Raw genomic sequence first — 16,126 nt, forward strand, 5'->3', positions numbered from 1 at the left:
GTGAAATGCGTAAAACATTAGAAAAGCAATGGATGTTTTTTATGATAATAATCTAGAAACACGTGCGTGTATTTGAGTGTGTGCGCGCGCGCGTATATACCATGGCTGCAGTACCAGCAAATGAAAACATAAAAACACAACAATATATGGGTATTTATTTTTCTTTTGACACACTGTAAATTGGAAGAAAAACTATTGACATAGTACAGGTTAAAAGAAACTTGTGTGAGTTGTGGCATTGGACCGCGTGCAGCAGGTGGCGCTGAAGAACCCAATGAAAGCAGCCACGTTGGAACGATTTTTTTATTCTTCACTAACACGACTCACTGCATTGTAATGTCATTCATTCTTGGCACAAACAAGTTACACTTTGTCACTGTCAATACATTCCTGATATCGTCACTGTGCTGCTGCCCTCTGTCAGTGCATTGGCGCCACCCACCAAAAAAAAAAGACCAATCAACAGTCACTTGCATTTCAGAAACGGCCACGATTAATATCGTGCGTTGTTTGCGTCGTGCCCGTGTATTGTTGAGGAAACGACAGCGTTGGGAATGGCATGCTGCCTTCATCGTCCGTATTTTGGGAGGTTACGTGACCAGCAGACAATCAAGCAAACTAAGGCTTATTGCACAACCCTGCAAAAGTAGCATAATACCAAAAAAATCATAATAACGATTAAGAACAAAACAGAAAGTGTCACGTTTTACGATAGCTCGTCTTTTGGTCATACGTGTGATGTTGCATGTACAAAGTAGAAATGGAATATTTGCACGCCAGACATTCCAGTCGAGTTCCTCCACATTCGCTCGCTGCAATTACAATCGCAAAAAAAAAATAAAATAAATAATAATCTTATTTTAGTTTTTTTTTTTTTCTGTGGACGTTTTGGACTTCTTTCTCTTGGAAAGTAACATGTCAGTGCGTGAAGAAGGACGACTTGGTTGTTTTCTTTTTGTTTTTTTTAGATCCACCGTTTTTCACTCAGTCGCACTGGACTAGTAAAGATGTCGAGAGTGACGTTCATACTACAAGAGTGACAAGGGACAAACGCTTAAGGAAAAAAAGTCTTTACGAGTCTGAGTGGAACCGACATGGCGAGCGTCAACGAGCCAGGTCGCTGTGGCTGGCGCTCAAGTCGCGGCTCCTCCTCAGACTATGATTTCGTTCCTGGGTGGCAGGAAGACAAAAGAGACATTACTCGAAGGGATACAAACGAGTCGCAAAGTATGTCAACCAAATGGCTGCTGAACATATGAGAACAAGTGGGCCGAGTTCCCTCTGGTAAAAGTCTTAGAACGAGAGCAAGTCCTTTTTATACGGAAGTGGGAATTCTCACTTACTTTAAAGTGAGAATTTCCACTTTCTGACTTTAAAGTCAGAATTCTGATTTTATTCTCAGAATTCCCACATTAAAGTCAGAATACTGAGAATAAAGTGAGAATTTAAAGTCAGTATTTTGAGAAAAAAAGGTCAGAATCCTGTCATTCCCCCCCGTTTTTTTCTCTTCACTAGCCCTAATCCTCTCCCGTATGAAACAGATTTGCCAAGGGAAAATGATTTCGTTTTATGAGGGATGAAGTCAATTTTGTAGTTTTTATTAAAAAGTGCAACAATACTCATAAAATGTAATAATTTCACACGATTTGCTTTTAATCATACAACCTTTTCATTCAATGTGATCAAATGTGTGAAAAATGTGAACTAGACAAAATTACAAGTTAGAAATTGTACAGTCTAACTTTTGATAAAAATGTCAGCACTACAGTTGGAAAAGTCAATTTGATCAATTAGGCTGAGTTTTTTACACTATGTACATGCCACTAATTGTAAGAGAAAAGTTTGAAATTCAGATGCCTGCATTTTACATCATTCTTAAATAGGCAGTGACTTTAAGTCATGAAAAAGTTTCTATTTGACCTAAAAGTCATGATTTTGTTGTGGTTTTGTGAGAAAAACATTGGCACGATATGCGACAAACAGCGTGATGACGTTTACAACAAAAACTGAAAATTGCTTCATTGCTATGAGGCGCAAAAAAAAAGTCGTTTGAGACAAAAGCGACCATTTTGCCAAAGTCATAAGATTATCATCATCATTTGGGTTTGCAGTGCTTACTTGGTAGTTGGACTCACTGGGCGCCGCCGCCTCCTGGCTCACGTTCAGAACCCCAAGTGAGCTGGCTCGTTTCAAGCTGTGGCCCCGCCAGGCATGTTGTTGTGTGGTGCGGGGGAGGTTTTAGGGGCGAGGGGGAGAACACGCGTCTCGATTAATCACACTCGGTTAGCTGGACGCGCGTCGACATCATCAACAACATTTGACGACGATGAAGGCAGTGACATCACCATGACAACAAATGGTCGGAAGTTCCTTGGCTGTGCATGAAGCCAAGTGTGATTTGACAAAGAAATTTCATGAAAGTTTTCAGTCATCATTTAAATAATCGTCGTCAGCATGGTAATGTCATCAGCCTTCCACCAACAAAACAGGAAGCTGAAAGTGAACCCAGACCAGAGAGCACATGCGGTCCACATTCAAGTGCTGTTTATTCTTAAATAGAAAAAATATACATGACGAAAAGAACAAAAGGAGCCATGCCCGTTTATTCTTAAATAGAAAAAAATATACATGAAGAAAAGGAGCCATGCAGCCTCCACAGCGTGTTTTTTTTACCAAACTAAAACCACAGCAGCCCACAGCAGCCCACAGGAAGCCACCAGATGCAATAAATATTAGTGCACACCAAGAAAAAACAAAAAACATGACAAATAAAAGCAGATAATTTGCAGATTGGCACGACAGCAGCTGGATATTGGTCCCGCTCGTATGTTGAAAGGGCCGTCATGAAAACATGACTTTGTGTTCTAGAACGCTTTAGCTTTTGGTTAGTGCAGTGGGCACCCCCCGCAGGCCTAGAGGTCCAGCGAGTCCTTCCTGGCGTCAAAATGCATTTTAGGGATAGTTACCCAGGTTTTTTGGGCTCGCCACCGCCTTTCAGTTTGCGCACCAACTTCTCGCTGCTGCGGCGGAGCGACGCTCGCAATTTGTTGAAGGAGCCGCTGCGCTTCAGCGCGCCGAAGCCATCCTGATGGGGGGAAGGAGACAACGCCAGTGGCCCGACACAACATTAGCAACATGTGCATATTCTTCTTCGTGCTACTTCCGCTTACAAGTTCTTAAATGTAAGAACTTTAAACATCTAAATACTGATAATAAAGAAACAAGACTCAGCCAATGGTAGTCCGGCTTTGGACTCGTTATCGAAGTTTTGCTTAGGCTAGCTGAGAGCTGAAAGCTTAACGTCGATGCGGCGCTCGCACATTCTCTTTGGTGTCTCCTTCTGACGTTGAAGCTCATGATGGGCAAATGTAAATGAACCATTCAAGTGAAGATAGCAGCAGTAGAAGAAGAAGAAGCGTCACACACAACATTGATGTCAGCGAGGAGTTGAAGTTTTATTGCAACTTAAGAATGATGCACACAGACAGGCAACGGCCGAGCACAGGCAGGAGAAGGTTCATCATATCACAAGGAGAAAAAGAAGAAGAGACGAGTTGCGTTTGGAATCCATTCCCAAAGGCGTTCCTCTAAAAGTCCCGATGTGGCCATCGAGGCCCGACTACCAAAATCACTCGGTTGCAATTTTCATGTATTGCATGCAAAGATTTCCGTGACATGGCCACACGTTATCTGCGATATACACACACAATGCCTGCCCATGTTTTTTGTTTTTTTCGGACAGGGCTTTGGAGCGAAGGCGTAAGACGAGACCATGCGATGAAATTGGAGAAGCGCGTTGTGGAAAAGTGGGACAGGAAAAAAGGCGCCAATCTTTTAGCGCATAGTGAAGAGAAATAGTGAAAATGTCCATTGATTTCGGAGCCTAAGCCTACTTCCCGGTTTTACGCATCCTCAGGCCTTATTTACAAGTCACGTGACGATGATGTCATCAGTTGGGGACGTTGCTATGGGTGCGTTTCATGACAAAATGGGGGGAAGGGACACCACAGTTACAAGTTTGACAGTGGGGCCTCTCTCGCTTGAATACCAAGAAAGGAAGGAAGGAAGGAAGGAAGGAAGGAAGGAAGGAAGGAAGGAAGGAAGGAAGGAAGGAAGGAAGGAACCTCCCCCTTGCAGAAGTTGTCATAAAAGAGCGAGGAGTCCACCAGAGAAGACGAGCGTTTCCAAGCGTTAGGAGGCATCTGGAGGTTGTTAGGCCTGCTGCTCCAAGCGGCGGCGGCAACGGGAAAGGAGACAGACACACAGGAAGATGAGGAAGAGGAGAGGTAAGGTGATGTAGAGCATACCGTCCGGCAGGTCAAGCAAAGGCGGAAGGTCACGCTACACGCAATACGGAGCTCAAACATGAACGAGTGGAGACCAAGAGACAGGTTTAATCTCTTTGAAGCACTCCCCCCCCGTTTGTGGACAAAAAGCCTGATGTGGCCAAAGAGATTGATTGGTTGCAATGCTAACTGTTGCTTTGCAGCTGGAGTTGGAGTTAGTTGCGGGGGGAGGGGCAAGCAGGTGATGATGACACAAAAGCACTTTGAGTGTATTGCTTTGTCAGAAGTTCACGCGGGTCTTTGTGAGTGTTGACTCAAAGTAAGTCAATCCCTGTGTTTCCACTTTGTAACATGTAACTTCAATTGAGTGTCAGAACACAGAACAAAAGCATCTGAGTAGGCAACGCTCAAGTTGAGGTACTGCCGTCCTCCGCCACAGTCAATCAACGAGATCCGACGCCATCGAGCACAGAGCGAGTGAGCGTGTCGTGCACTTACCCCGTTCCACTCCACGCTCATGCTCACTTCCTCGCCGCCGTCGGGCCCGCTCTCGTACTTGACCGAGTCGGAGGTCAAGCTCTCACGGCTGCGCTGCTTGTCGCGGGCCTCAGGCTCGCCCAGCACGTCAGCCACACGCTGCTTGTGCGCTGTGTCCAGACCCTCCATGCAAAAGACATGAGTTGTTTTTAAAATTTACATACGTGCCAACTTGGCACACGATGAACTGCAAATATGTTGCTAATTAGCATTTTTGCTACTTGTTTTCTTCCTCTTTGGCATTAAAAATGACGTTGTGACCACAACAACACAGCCTCCAGGCTTACAATCTTGAGACAACATATCTCTCGTGGCATTTTTTGCTGTGGTTGAGCAAATGTTTGCTGCTATTGTTGTTGGGATGTCACCTGCTTCCTGGAGCGCACAGCGGCCTCTTCCAGGGTCTCGGCCGCCTCGAACTTGCCCTGACGCTTGTAGAGCGCGCCCAGGTTCTTCAGGGTGGTGGTGACAGTGGGGCTGCGCACACGACACGACGTTCGCTCTAACGCAAGACTCGCTGCGCTCTCAGCATTGCTGCTCTCGACCTCACCTGTCCACTTTGCAGGCTTTGTACCAGCCTCCGTACTCGCTGAAAACTGAGCCGTCCTTCTGCTTGTCCTGAGAAGAAGAAGAGCAGTGGACGGGCAGCCGCGTTGGCCCATTTCAGTTCTTCCATTTTGCTTGACTCGTGTCAAATGAAGAGATTTCATTGACACGGAAATCTTAGTTATAGTCAGGCCTTGAGCTCTTTTTTTATTAAAAAAAACAAATAATTGCAAGTTAAGCAACGCCGGAGGCATCACGGCAGCCTAGGCGACTAATCGGCTAAGTCGACACGCTCCCTTCTTACTGCAGCTTTTCTACGCAACTTAGCCGCTACAGTCACTGCGTGGCGACACGGGTTACCATGCCGACCAGTCAAACATGTAAAAAAGTCCTCACCTTGCTTTGTTCCTCCCTCTCCTCGGCATGCATCCAAATGGGTTTGTTCTCGCCTGCAGTGTAAACATAATCAGCATGTGTGGACGTGTGTGTGTGTGTGTGTGTGTGTGTGTGTAGTATGTGTGCGTGCGCGGTCAAGGCGGGCACAGCCTACCGTCAACGGAGCCAAACTCTCTCTCGTGGGCCCGTGTGAGGATTTCTTTGTAGAGCGTCTCGGCCTGCTTGAACTTGCCCTGCTTGAGGTAACAGGAGGCCTAGCGGAGGAAACATGGGCATTAAGAAAATTTCCCCAAAAAGATTTCCTGCTGTGCTCCTCACCAGGTTGTTCTTGGTTTTGGCCACGTTGGGGTCGTCGGGCCCCAGCTTGCTCTGGTAAATGTCCAGCGCCCGCATGTAGTAGTACTCCACCTCCTCGTACTTGCCCTGGTTCTGGCACAGCAGGGCCAGGTTGTTGAGCTGCTTGGCCACGTCCGGGTGCTCCTTGCCCAGCACCTGCGGCACACAAGCGCAAGGGAGCGCTGTAGAGCACACTTGCTGAGCAGGCCTTGGGGCATCTCACCTTCTCTCTAATTTCCAGCGCTCGCTTGCACAGGGGCTCTGCCTCTTTGTACTTGCCCCTCTTGCCATGGAGCACCGCCAGGTTGTTGAGCGTGGCGGCTACCTGCTGGGCACCAGACAAACCTTTGTCAACTTCGAAAAGAGGACAAGAAAAAGGAAAGAATGGGCACTGACGGCAGGGTGGTCCGGGCCCAGCGTCTTCTCCCGGATGGCAAGAGCGTCATTGAGCAGGTTGGCCGCCTCCTTGTACTTGTTCTGATCTCTGAAGGCACACGCACACGACACGGCACTCGTCAGCTCCAGCAATATGGCACGGCTTCACCACCGTTCCCACGCGAGGCGGACAAGAAGATGTGCACAGGGGGACAAAAATGGGGCACAAATTGTTTGCCAGCGGCGCTTTTGTTTGGGCCAGACGGTGGAGATGTTGACGGTGCACTGTAAATCGTCGGCTCCCGCGAGGACGTTTACGGTCGTCTCGCGGTCGCTCAGTCGGTTGGGTAACCCGACGCTTTTGCCAGGGAAAGTGTGAGCCCAACCTGTTTGCACATTCTACTCCTGAAATTGGTCTGCTCAAATGTTGCTCATAATTATGATGATTTATTTGCACTATGAATACAATTTTGAAATTGAATTCGGGGTGGACATTGACATCAGAGACCGCATGTTCGGGGGCCATTTTGGAGACCTGTAGACGAGGGCCAGGATGTTGAGCATGGTGGCCACGTCTGGGTGGTCGTGGCCCGACGTCTTCTCCAGGTCTTCCAGGGCCTGCTTGCAGAGCGGCACGGCCACCTCGTAGCGTCCCTGCGAGGCGTACTGGATCACCAGGTTGTGCAGTGTCCGCAGGCGGGCCGGGATCTCGTAGCCGCCTTGCTGGGCGGCTGCCGCCGCCGCGCTGCCGTGCATCGGCTGGACTGCAAAGACCACGCGCCACTCCAGTCAATGTCCACATAATTCAGCATTTTGACAAGTAAATATTCAAGTGGGAAGTTTTAATAAAACACAAATTAAAATAGTATACTTGATAATCAGTTCTAATTGTGTAAAGGCGATGGCCAAAATTTCCAAATTTGAAATTCAACCAAATTCTCCAAAATTTCATTTTTCTACTCTAATTTCTACATTTTTCAACCAATTCAACCATTCCAATTTTCAACTTTTCATCTCTTGCCTACCTATTCCACAACTTCCCACTTACCAAAAATTCCAAACTTTCAAATTTGAAATTCAACCAAATTCTCCAAAACTCCGTTTTTCAACTCTAATTTCTACATTTTTAAACCGATTCAACTCGTTTCAACATCATTCTGCAACATTCCCCAAGTATTTATTCAACTTCTTCACCTTCACACGCAATTTCTTCAGGAATTGCAAATTCTAGTTATTCTACTTATTCCGCTCACTTATTTTACGCTTAACTTTTTCCACATACTTCAACCGATTCACTCCGTTCCAGTTTTCACTTATTCCAAATATTCATGACACGGCTCCTTACATTTTTTTCGTTCAAAAATTTTTTCGTTTTCACAAAATTCACAAATTTCCGGCAAATTTTTCCCCATTCATTCTTATTAATGGCAGATTCAACATTTCACATTTACGTTGTTCCAGTTTGAAATTCACTTAATTCAACACATTCAAATCACATTGGGGACATTCCCAAACTTGACAAATTCAAAAATTTCACGTTTTCACTTTTAAAATTTGCACAAAATCTTGCAAAATGTCACTAAATTTAGTAGTTTTTCACTTCTAATTTCTACATTCTTCCACCGATTCAACTCGTTCCAACTTTCAACTGTTCATCTTTTGCCTACCTATTCCACACCTTCCCACTTAGCAAAAATTCCACTTTTTCAAATTTGAAATTGAACCAAATTCTCCTAAATTTAGTTTTTCTACTCTAATTTCTAAATTTTTCAACCGATTCAACCCAATCCAACTTTCAACTGTTCATCTTTTGCCTACCTATTCCCCAACTTCTCACTTACCAAAAACTCCAAACTTTCAAATTTGAAATTCAACCAAATTCTCCAAAATTTCATTTTTCAACTCTAATTTCTACATTTTTCAACCGATTCAACCCGTTCAAACTTTCAACTGTTATCATTTTCCTACATATTCCACAACTTCCCACTTATCAAAAATTACAAATTTTCACCGCAAATTCTCCAAAATTTCGTTTTACACTTCTATTTACCACATTTCTCAAGTAATTACACTCATTTCAACATCATTCGGCATCATTCTTCGCCTTCACACGCAATTTCTACAGAAATTGCATTTTCTAGTATTCACTATAACAACCATTCCAAACAAAACCAAAGCAGCCATCTCACTCTTGAATACTCCGATACTGAGCACCGATACCACGACTACGAACGGGTATTTCTGACACATACTACAATTTGACTTTAAGGAAATTCTTGTTGACAATAACATGTTGCATGTGGCCAGCTACAGATTGAGCGTAGTGCCACCTAGAGTAGAAGATGATGAAGCGTGCTTACTGCCTTGTGCTTGGTCGTCGTGGTCATCCGGGAAGAGATCGTCCAGAGTCTCCTTGCCGGATTCCGAGTCCTTCTCCTGAAAAAGAAAGTGCACAAGCTGCGGCTGTCGCTAAGCTATTGACTAAGCTACTGACTCTTGTCAAGCGGCTCGTTCCCGCCAACACGCAAAGTCATTGATTATGATGCGTGTGGAAAAGGAGATTTTGCTTTGACATTTTTCGTGATAGAATCCTTCAATCAAATTGACTGATTCGATCAGTCGAGCTCGAGCTCGAGCCAGCGGCGGCTAAGCACTCACCGAGGGGGACAGGTCCTGGTCGTACTTCTTGAGCTGGTTCAGGAACTCCAGGTGCTTCTTCTCCTCCTCCAGCTGCGCCACACTCTGCTCGCTCTTCTGCAGCTTCTGCTGGGTGCCGGCCAGCTCGTCACGCAGCCATTGGTTCTCCTGGCACAGGCGGCGCACCTGTGCCCGCAGCTTCTGCTTCTCAGACTCCACCGAGCTCAGGTGGCCCGACAGGGCCATCATCACCTGGGCCTCGCTTAGTCCCAGCTCCAGCATCTCCAGGGACTTGCGGATCATGAGCGACTTCTCCTCCACCAGGACGCCCTCCTCCTCCTGCTTGAGGCAGCGCAGCGTAGCCAGCAGCCCGTCCAGGATGGAGTGGTGCTCCTGCTTCAGTGCGTCCAGGCCCTGGATCACCTGCTTCGTCCGCGAGATGATCTCATCCTGGGACAGCTTCTCGCCAGGCTCCTCCTCCGCCTTCACACACACCATGGTGGACATGTCCTCACGCATCCTGCCGGCCACAATCGAACGAGAGGGCGTGATGCGGGCGCCGTGTCGCTGTGACACCTCAAAGGACATCAGACGGTGATGAGAGCGGCCGCTACGAGGCGAGCTCCAGTGACCTCACGTCATTTATGGATTTTTCTTCCAACGCCAAAATCACACTTGGAACCTACTCTGCTGGACGAGGTTGAAAGTAACTAGTATAACTGTACATATAAGGCATATAACTGCCTACATTCAAAAAGGAAATGTTATTTTAGACAAGAGGTTATGCTGTATGCATTTACAATTCATATGTGAATTCAAAACTAATGTAAATAATGGCATTGGTTTTGCAGATGTCAGCAGCTCGCTTTCAAAAATCGCCATGGCTATTATAAAACAAAAACAAGATCAAACAGTAAGTATAGATCACAAATTTGAGATTTTCTGATGTCATGGCAAATAAGTAATTTCCCTTTTTTTTTACCCATGTTGTGATTTGTGACTCCAGATTTAGCTCAAAGAGTGACATGTAAAAAGGTATGTTTTCATCTTCTGATGTCATTAAAATTTGCACCTACCGTAATTTCCGGACTATAAGTCGCGGTTTTTTTCATAGTTTGGATGGGGGGGCGACTTATACTCAAGAGCGACTTATATATGTTTTTTTTTCACAAATTTTTACTTGATCATTAAGACATCACTTACAAGTATAGTTGACCACTTCCCATGTTATTTTTAGTATAGTTGATCACTTCACATGCTTTTATTTCTTTATCTTGAACATATTCAAAACATAAAAAATAGAGAAAACATCAAATAAAGCAATTAACACTTTAAAGCACCATATCCAAGTCCACTGTCTGCTGTATGTACACTTGCTCCATTTTTGCTCCTCTTATATTTATTATTATTATTTATTATTATTCGTTTATTTATCATTTATTCAATACTCTTATTTATTCATTGTTAGTGCCTTCTTGGTTTTTTTTGTGTTGCTTGTATGCATATGTGTACTATCTCACCGAGGGATAGAGGAAATGTAATTTCAATCTCTTTGTGTGTCTTAGTATATAAAAAAAATATATCGACGATAAAGCAGACTTTGACTTTGATAAAACAACCCAAAAAAATTATATTTTCAGACGAAACTGGATGAGGGCGCTCTAAATTTTACCGTTGGCCGTGACTCATCAACTGGGTGGGCTTAAGAAAAATGGCACCAAAAAGAAACTCATATTTTGCAGGTTACAAACTTCAAGTTGTAAAATATGCAGCTGAAAACAGTAATCGAGCAGCAGAAAGAAAGTTTGGAGAACCGTGATGTACCAATGGATTACTATTTCAAGTGACGTCAGTAGCGCGGCGCGCCGGTTGTTTACATACAAACGTGCCCACACAAGGACAACCGGCATCATTAGCGGTGATCATTTCTAAGTGACACGGAGGACAAAGAGTTTGAAGGAATTAAGGATTTGGAGTGACATAGAAGGTTTGAAAAACTATTATGGCTTTTACGCACGCCCGGTCTCTACTGAGTCGGGGGCCGACGATCGGCCGAGTGGTTGTCCGCGAACGGTGCGCGGGGCTCGGACATGGCCATTACGCACGCCCGGTCTGTCTGGAAGTCCACGCCGCCACACGCTTGGAAGTTTGTTTTGTTTAATAAAGAGCCGTTTACCAAACCTACGTCTATCCTTGTACTTTGTTAATGCTACAATATAGTTATATAGTAGATCTGTGGAATAAAGACGAGGGTGACGTCAGGGCGCACGCGCGGCGATGTTGACAAAGGACGAGGAATTTTATCGATGGATTTAATGGAATTAAAGTGCACGGATGGTTTGATAATATTATTGGCTTGTATTATAGTTATTTAAAATATAGTTTATCTATCGTTATATGAGCCTGTGGAATATTTTGAAGCGCAAGCGCCCTCAGCCGTGCGCACCCATTGTTGACAAAGATCGATCGATGGATTTAATGAATTGGAGTGACACCGATGGTTTTATAAACATGTTATTCATGTAATAGTTGTCCTTAATCACTCTATATGTTACGTCAGGCCCGTTCTCAGCTCTTTGTTTGTGTTTGTCAAGTTAGCATACCTATCGTTTAGCCTGTTGTTGCTATTTAATGAATTGGAGTGACACCGATGGTTTTATAAACATGTTATTCATGTAATAGTTGTCCTTAATCACTCTATATGTTACGTCAGGCCCGTTCTCAGCTCTTTCTTTGAGTTTGTCACGTTAGCATACCTATCGTTTAGCCTGTTGTTGCTATTTAATGAATTGGAGTGACACTGATGGTTTTATAAACATGTTATTCATGTAATAGTTGTCCTTAATCACTCTATATGTTACGTCAGGCCCGTTCTCAGCTCTTTGTTTGTGTTTGTCACGTTAGCATACCTATCGTTTAGCCTGTTGTTGCTATCGTTTAGCCTGTTGTTGCTCGTTCATGACTGTTTTTGGTGTGGGATTTTGTCGAATAAATTGCCCCCAAAATGCGACTTATACTCCGGAGCGACTTATATATGTTTTTTTTCACTTTTTGGGGCATTTTATGGCTGGTGCGACTTATACTCCGGAGCGACTTATAGTCCGGAAAATACGGTAACTTTGTTTTGCGCTCAACAGGCCTTGGAACTCTAAGGCAAATCACTTCAAAAGTTAAAATTGTGTTGTGTCATGTGATTAACAGCGGTTAATGGGTGACTTGTCAAATCAGACAACTTCTTTTTCCCTTTCCCTCTTTTTCAGACTCCAAGCCTGGAGAAAAGAGGAGCATCTGTATTAAAAACTGACCGGACTCCACAAGGTACAGATTGATTTTTGATTTATTCTTGATTGTAGAAGTAATCACAACTGCCTTGCGTTATCTTTGGAAATTGATCTGTTATTGGTGGTTTGAATATACATATGTATGCTTAGCTACTGTCGAGCATATGCAAAAAGCGTATGCCGTAATTGCAATCTTCAATATGGAACTTGCATTTATGACATGTCATTGCCTTGACTTTCACACTCCGGAAATCGGGGTGGATGTCAAAGTGCAAAATAAAACCCAGGTTTACCCTGTACATTTTCATCATTTGGATAAAAACTTGTAGAACAAGCAATTTTATCAGTACTATTTTAAAATAACGTGATTGGATATGTACAACAGCCAAATTAATTTGCACCACATTCAAAGCCACAGACAGAATGCCACCATTTTTTTTTTTTTTTTTTCCAAACAGGGCAAAGTTTATCATTGGACAATGGTTCATTTGAATCTTGCAGCTAACATTTGCTTCATTCTTCAACAGCTAGGAAGTGAGAGTGAAACGCCCATGACAGTGAAAAGTAAGAGTTTTTTTTTTTTGGTAGGCATTAGTCATAGCAGAGGTCATAGCTGCAGTAATTTGAATATTTTATTTCTATTTATTCTCAGAGTTTCTGAAGGTCACCGTGGAGCCCCTTCTGGCAATCCCTGGGCTGAGGAGCCTCAACTCTCATTCAGAATTTGACACTGAGAGTGGACGGTAACCATGACTGATCTGGAGACTTTTAACATGATGTCCAAGGAAATAAATGACAAACAAGATGCAAGACTGAATGACAGAATGATTAAGCTTGGAATTGGTTGGTCAAAATTTAGGATGTCCCTCCTCACTCTTGATATCTTACAAATGGAACCTGTAGGTTCTGTTTGGTTTAATTGCTGTACTGTCAAAGTTACTGACTTTTCAGTTATTTTTGGCTTGATTTACAAGAAAAAAAGTCCTCAATTCAATTTTGTCTACTCTAATTCCACTTTTCTGAGACACTGTTCATAATTCCTTGTATACAGATTGCAAAGCAGTCTTGTGTTAGGAGGCCGCTGATTTGAAGACGTGCATGTTTCCAAGACCATGGACAGGTATGATTAGGTTGACATCTGTACTGTAAATTATAAAAAGACAACAGGCTTACTATGTGGTGGCTGCGCTCAATGTTGAATTTTTTTTTTCTGTTGTAGACTCTACACAAATGACAATGACAACGTTCAATATGCGTGCTTGTGTGACTTGTGCAGAGGGCCCTCAGGAAGACTGCTCTGATAGCACTGGTAAAAAAAAAAAAAAAAAAAAAGAACCTGTCTGCTCGTTCCTGTGCGATTGCTTCATGTTCGAAATGTGCGACTGACATGAGATGCATGAAGGAAAAACTATTTTACAGGTAGTCGTTTTTTTCCCCCATATTCATATTGCTTTTACAGAGTAATCCCAAGGTCTACAATGGGTGGTGCCCGATGTCCATCGAGTTCATCTTTGTAGAAGCTGTTGGCGACACGCACAGAGGCCACGAATGATGAAACAAGGACGGCAATGGCTTTAAAATTAGAACAGGCTCCACAAGAGAGCGATGTTTATATTGTTTCCCCCTTGTGTTTCGCTGAGCTGGTTGTTTTGTTTATTTGATATGTCCTACATAGAATATGTATATATTTATATTGTAACTAAGTAGTTTTGTTCTATTAAATAGGCCCCATTTTTTTATATTGTATGTATATTTTTACATCTTTAAACATATGATTTAAAAACATTGCACCATTGTTACATTGTTCAATTATCATTTTGGTTAATTTTAACATCGAAAGGTGTATTTATATCTGCAGCTAACATAAGTATGACTGTTAATAAAACCTATTTTTATATTAAAACGTAAATTTTGACACCTTGGACCATCTCTAATCAAATGCATTTTCACAACATGGACCTGGAACTACACAAAGGTAAGGATCACTGGTTAAATGTATTGAAGAGAAAAGAGAACCTCAATGTTGAATAGACGTCTAGATGATCAAATGATCACTATTATAATCGCGCTAATAGCTATTAGCCAACATTCGAACGTCTACTCAATAAACGTCAGACTTTAACATATAGACGTCTAATAGACATCTATCCCGTAGACGTGTATAGACGTCTATTTTTTATTATACTTTCTTCTTAGACGTGTTTTAGGCGAGACGTCTGAGTAGCATATAGACGACGTCTAATAGACGTAAAAATGCTCGCAGCAAATAGACAACCACTCCCCTTCATATGATGCAGTCGAGTCCATCGACACCCGAGGCGAGCAAATAATGGCCCACTTATCTCAGAGCGTGATATCTCGCGTTTGGAACACTGCGTGCTTCTCAAACAATTTACAAAGCTTTCACTTCCACATTTTAAAGGAACGGGAAGTGTGGAAACGGTTCTTTTGAGAACCAAACTGATTGCAGCAGCTTCGTTGCGGCTGTTCGGTTTGTTTATAAACAATGTGAAGAAGAAGCAGCGAGCGTGATGGGTACGGGTTGAAACATGTGGCACCAGAAAACAAGATGATCCAAGTGGAGAGTTGGATGGGCGCTGATTGTCGAGGCTAAATGTTCATGTCAGTGTGCATCGGGTTAGAGACCACCCCGCCCAAATCATCACCACCACCATCAACCCAGTCGTGGGGCAGCTTGGGTCAGAGACCATCCTGCCCAAATCATCACCATCATCATCATCCCAGCTGTGGATGTCACAGTGGCGTGCACTGTGTCTCAACACAAGAAGCTTTAAAGAACCTCCACCCGCGCAGAAAGGCAAATTGGCAAAATCACTGTCAGGCAAAGCAGCAGCGGCGCCGGCAGTGTGTCTCTGGCCGGCCGACAGGCTCGTTTTCTGGCCTCATCTCCTCACGTACACACGGTTGAACCAGAAGAACCAGTTAGCCTGAATACAATGTTCTTGACGCACAGGAAACGCACGCGCGTGCGTTCCACTTTCACCCGAGCAATTCCTGGAACCAAATGTAAACACCATCATCCCACCTGGGGATTTTTACATTCCAAAATGAAAAAAAACATAAATCAACAGATGCAAGAGCCACAGTTTATCATGGTGACACGTAAATAATAAAACACCACAAAGAGTCTATGAAACTCATTCAGGGGTGGAGACAGCGTTGCAGGAATTAGACATAGCCCGCCTTACCGTTCTCTTGGACATCCGTTGCCAATGCAGCCAATTTGTATCTTCGCCTCGTCTTGTACCGAAAACAGTTGGAAGGGTCGTGATAAGGCGGCGGTGGAACTGGAAGGTGAATTTCCAACAACACCAAAAAAAGTCAACCACCCACCGCGGGAGGGATGGGATCCGTTTCGCTGACAGCCGCCGGAGAGGCAAGCTTACATACTAGCTAGCCCTAGCTGTCAAAATCCAGACTTTAGACAGAGCCGTTCGTGACAGGGGAGGCCTGCTCTGCCATGACTTCCATGACTCGAAGCGGGAACGCTACAAGGCCGGTTGATGGGACGTCCACGGCGGATGTAGGGACGGTTCAACTCCCCGGTGACTGCCTAACCGACTGTCACTGAGTGACTGGCTGGGTGCTGGTTAGGGGCGTGAAATGGCGCCTCCTCCCACGGCGATGACGTCATTGTCGGATTAAACACGAAGGCGAACATTGGCGAAACCATGCTCCCGTAGCCACCAGTCGTGTTTCCCAGAAAGTTCA

The 16,126-nt window shown here is 44.0% G+C and overlaps 1 protein-coding gene and 1 long non-coding RNA gene across 6 annotated transcripts; one reads left to right on the forward strand and one right to left on the reverse strand.

Annotated features, from left to right (window-relative positions):
* Positions 1-137: 137 nt before the first annotated feature.
* Positions 138-16,028, reverse strand: klc1a (kinesin light chain 1a). 3 transcript variants are annotated; one of them, XM_049739935.2, is made up of 15 exons: positions 15,604-16,028; positions 9,135-9,633; positions 8,837-8,912; positions 7,012-7,240; positions 6,498-6,585; positions 6,325-6,426; positions 6,084-6,257; positions 5,920-6,019; positions 5,766-5,818; positions 5,374-5,441; positions 5,192-5,300; positions 4,785-4,946; positions 2,967-3,085; positions 2,119-2,194; positions 138-1,170 (listed from the first exon to the last, which is right to left on the reverse strand). In XM_049739935.2, the coding sequence occupies exons 2-15, from the start codon at positions 9,630-9,632 to the stop codon at positions 1,105-1,107; spliced, it is 1,920 nt and encodes a 639-aa protein (XP_049595892.1). In that variant the 5' UTR covers position 9,633; positions 15,604-16,028; the 3' UTR covers positions 138-1,104. The 3 variants fall into 3 exon arrangements, with proteins under 3 accessions (XP_049595892.1, XP_049595893.1, XP_049595894.1); XM_049739936.2 differs by lacking the exon at positions 2,967-3,085; XM_049739937.2 differs by lacking the exons at positions 138-1,170; positions 2,119-2,194; positions 2,967-3,085 and adding an exon at positions 3,431-4,221.
* On the forward strand, positions 9,633-14,388 carry LOC125980606 (uncharacterized). Of its 3 annotated transcripts, none has more exons than XR_007485687.1 (9): positions 9,633-9,819; positions 9,965-10,026; positions 10,120-10,148; positions 12,374-12,431; positions 12,922-12,958; positions 13,047-13,137; positions 13,446-13,514; positions 13,614-13,703; positions 13,854-14,388. It is a non-coding gene; the product is annotated as an uncharacterized lncRNA (long non-coding RNA). The 3 variants fall into 3 exon arrangements; XR_007485688.1 differs by having other exon boundaries at positions 9,633-9,812; XR_007485686.1 differs by having other exon boundaries at positions 9,633-10,026.
* Positions 16,029-16,126: the final 98 nt, after the last annotated feature.

The sequence above is a fragment of the Syngnathus scovelli genome, chromosome 14, assembly GCF_024217435.2.
Source record: "Syngnathus scovelli strain Florida chromosome 14, RoL_Ssco_1.2, whole genome shotgun sequence".
Taxonomy (NCBI): Eukaryota; Metazoa; Chordata; class Actinopteri; order Syngnathiformes; family Syngnathidae; genus Syngnathus; species Syngnathus scovelli.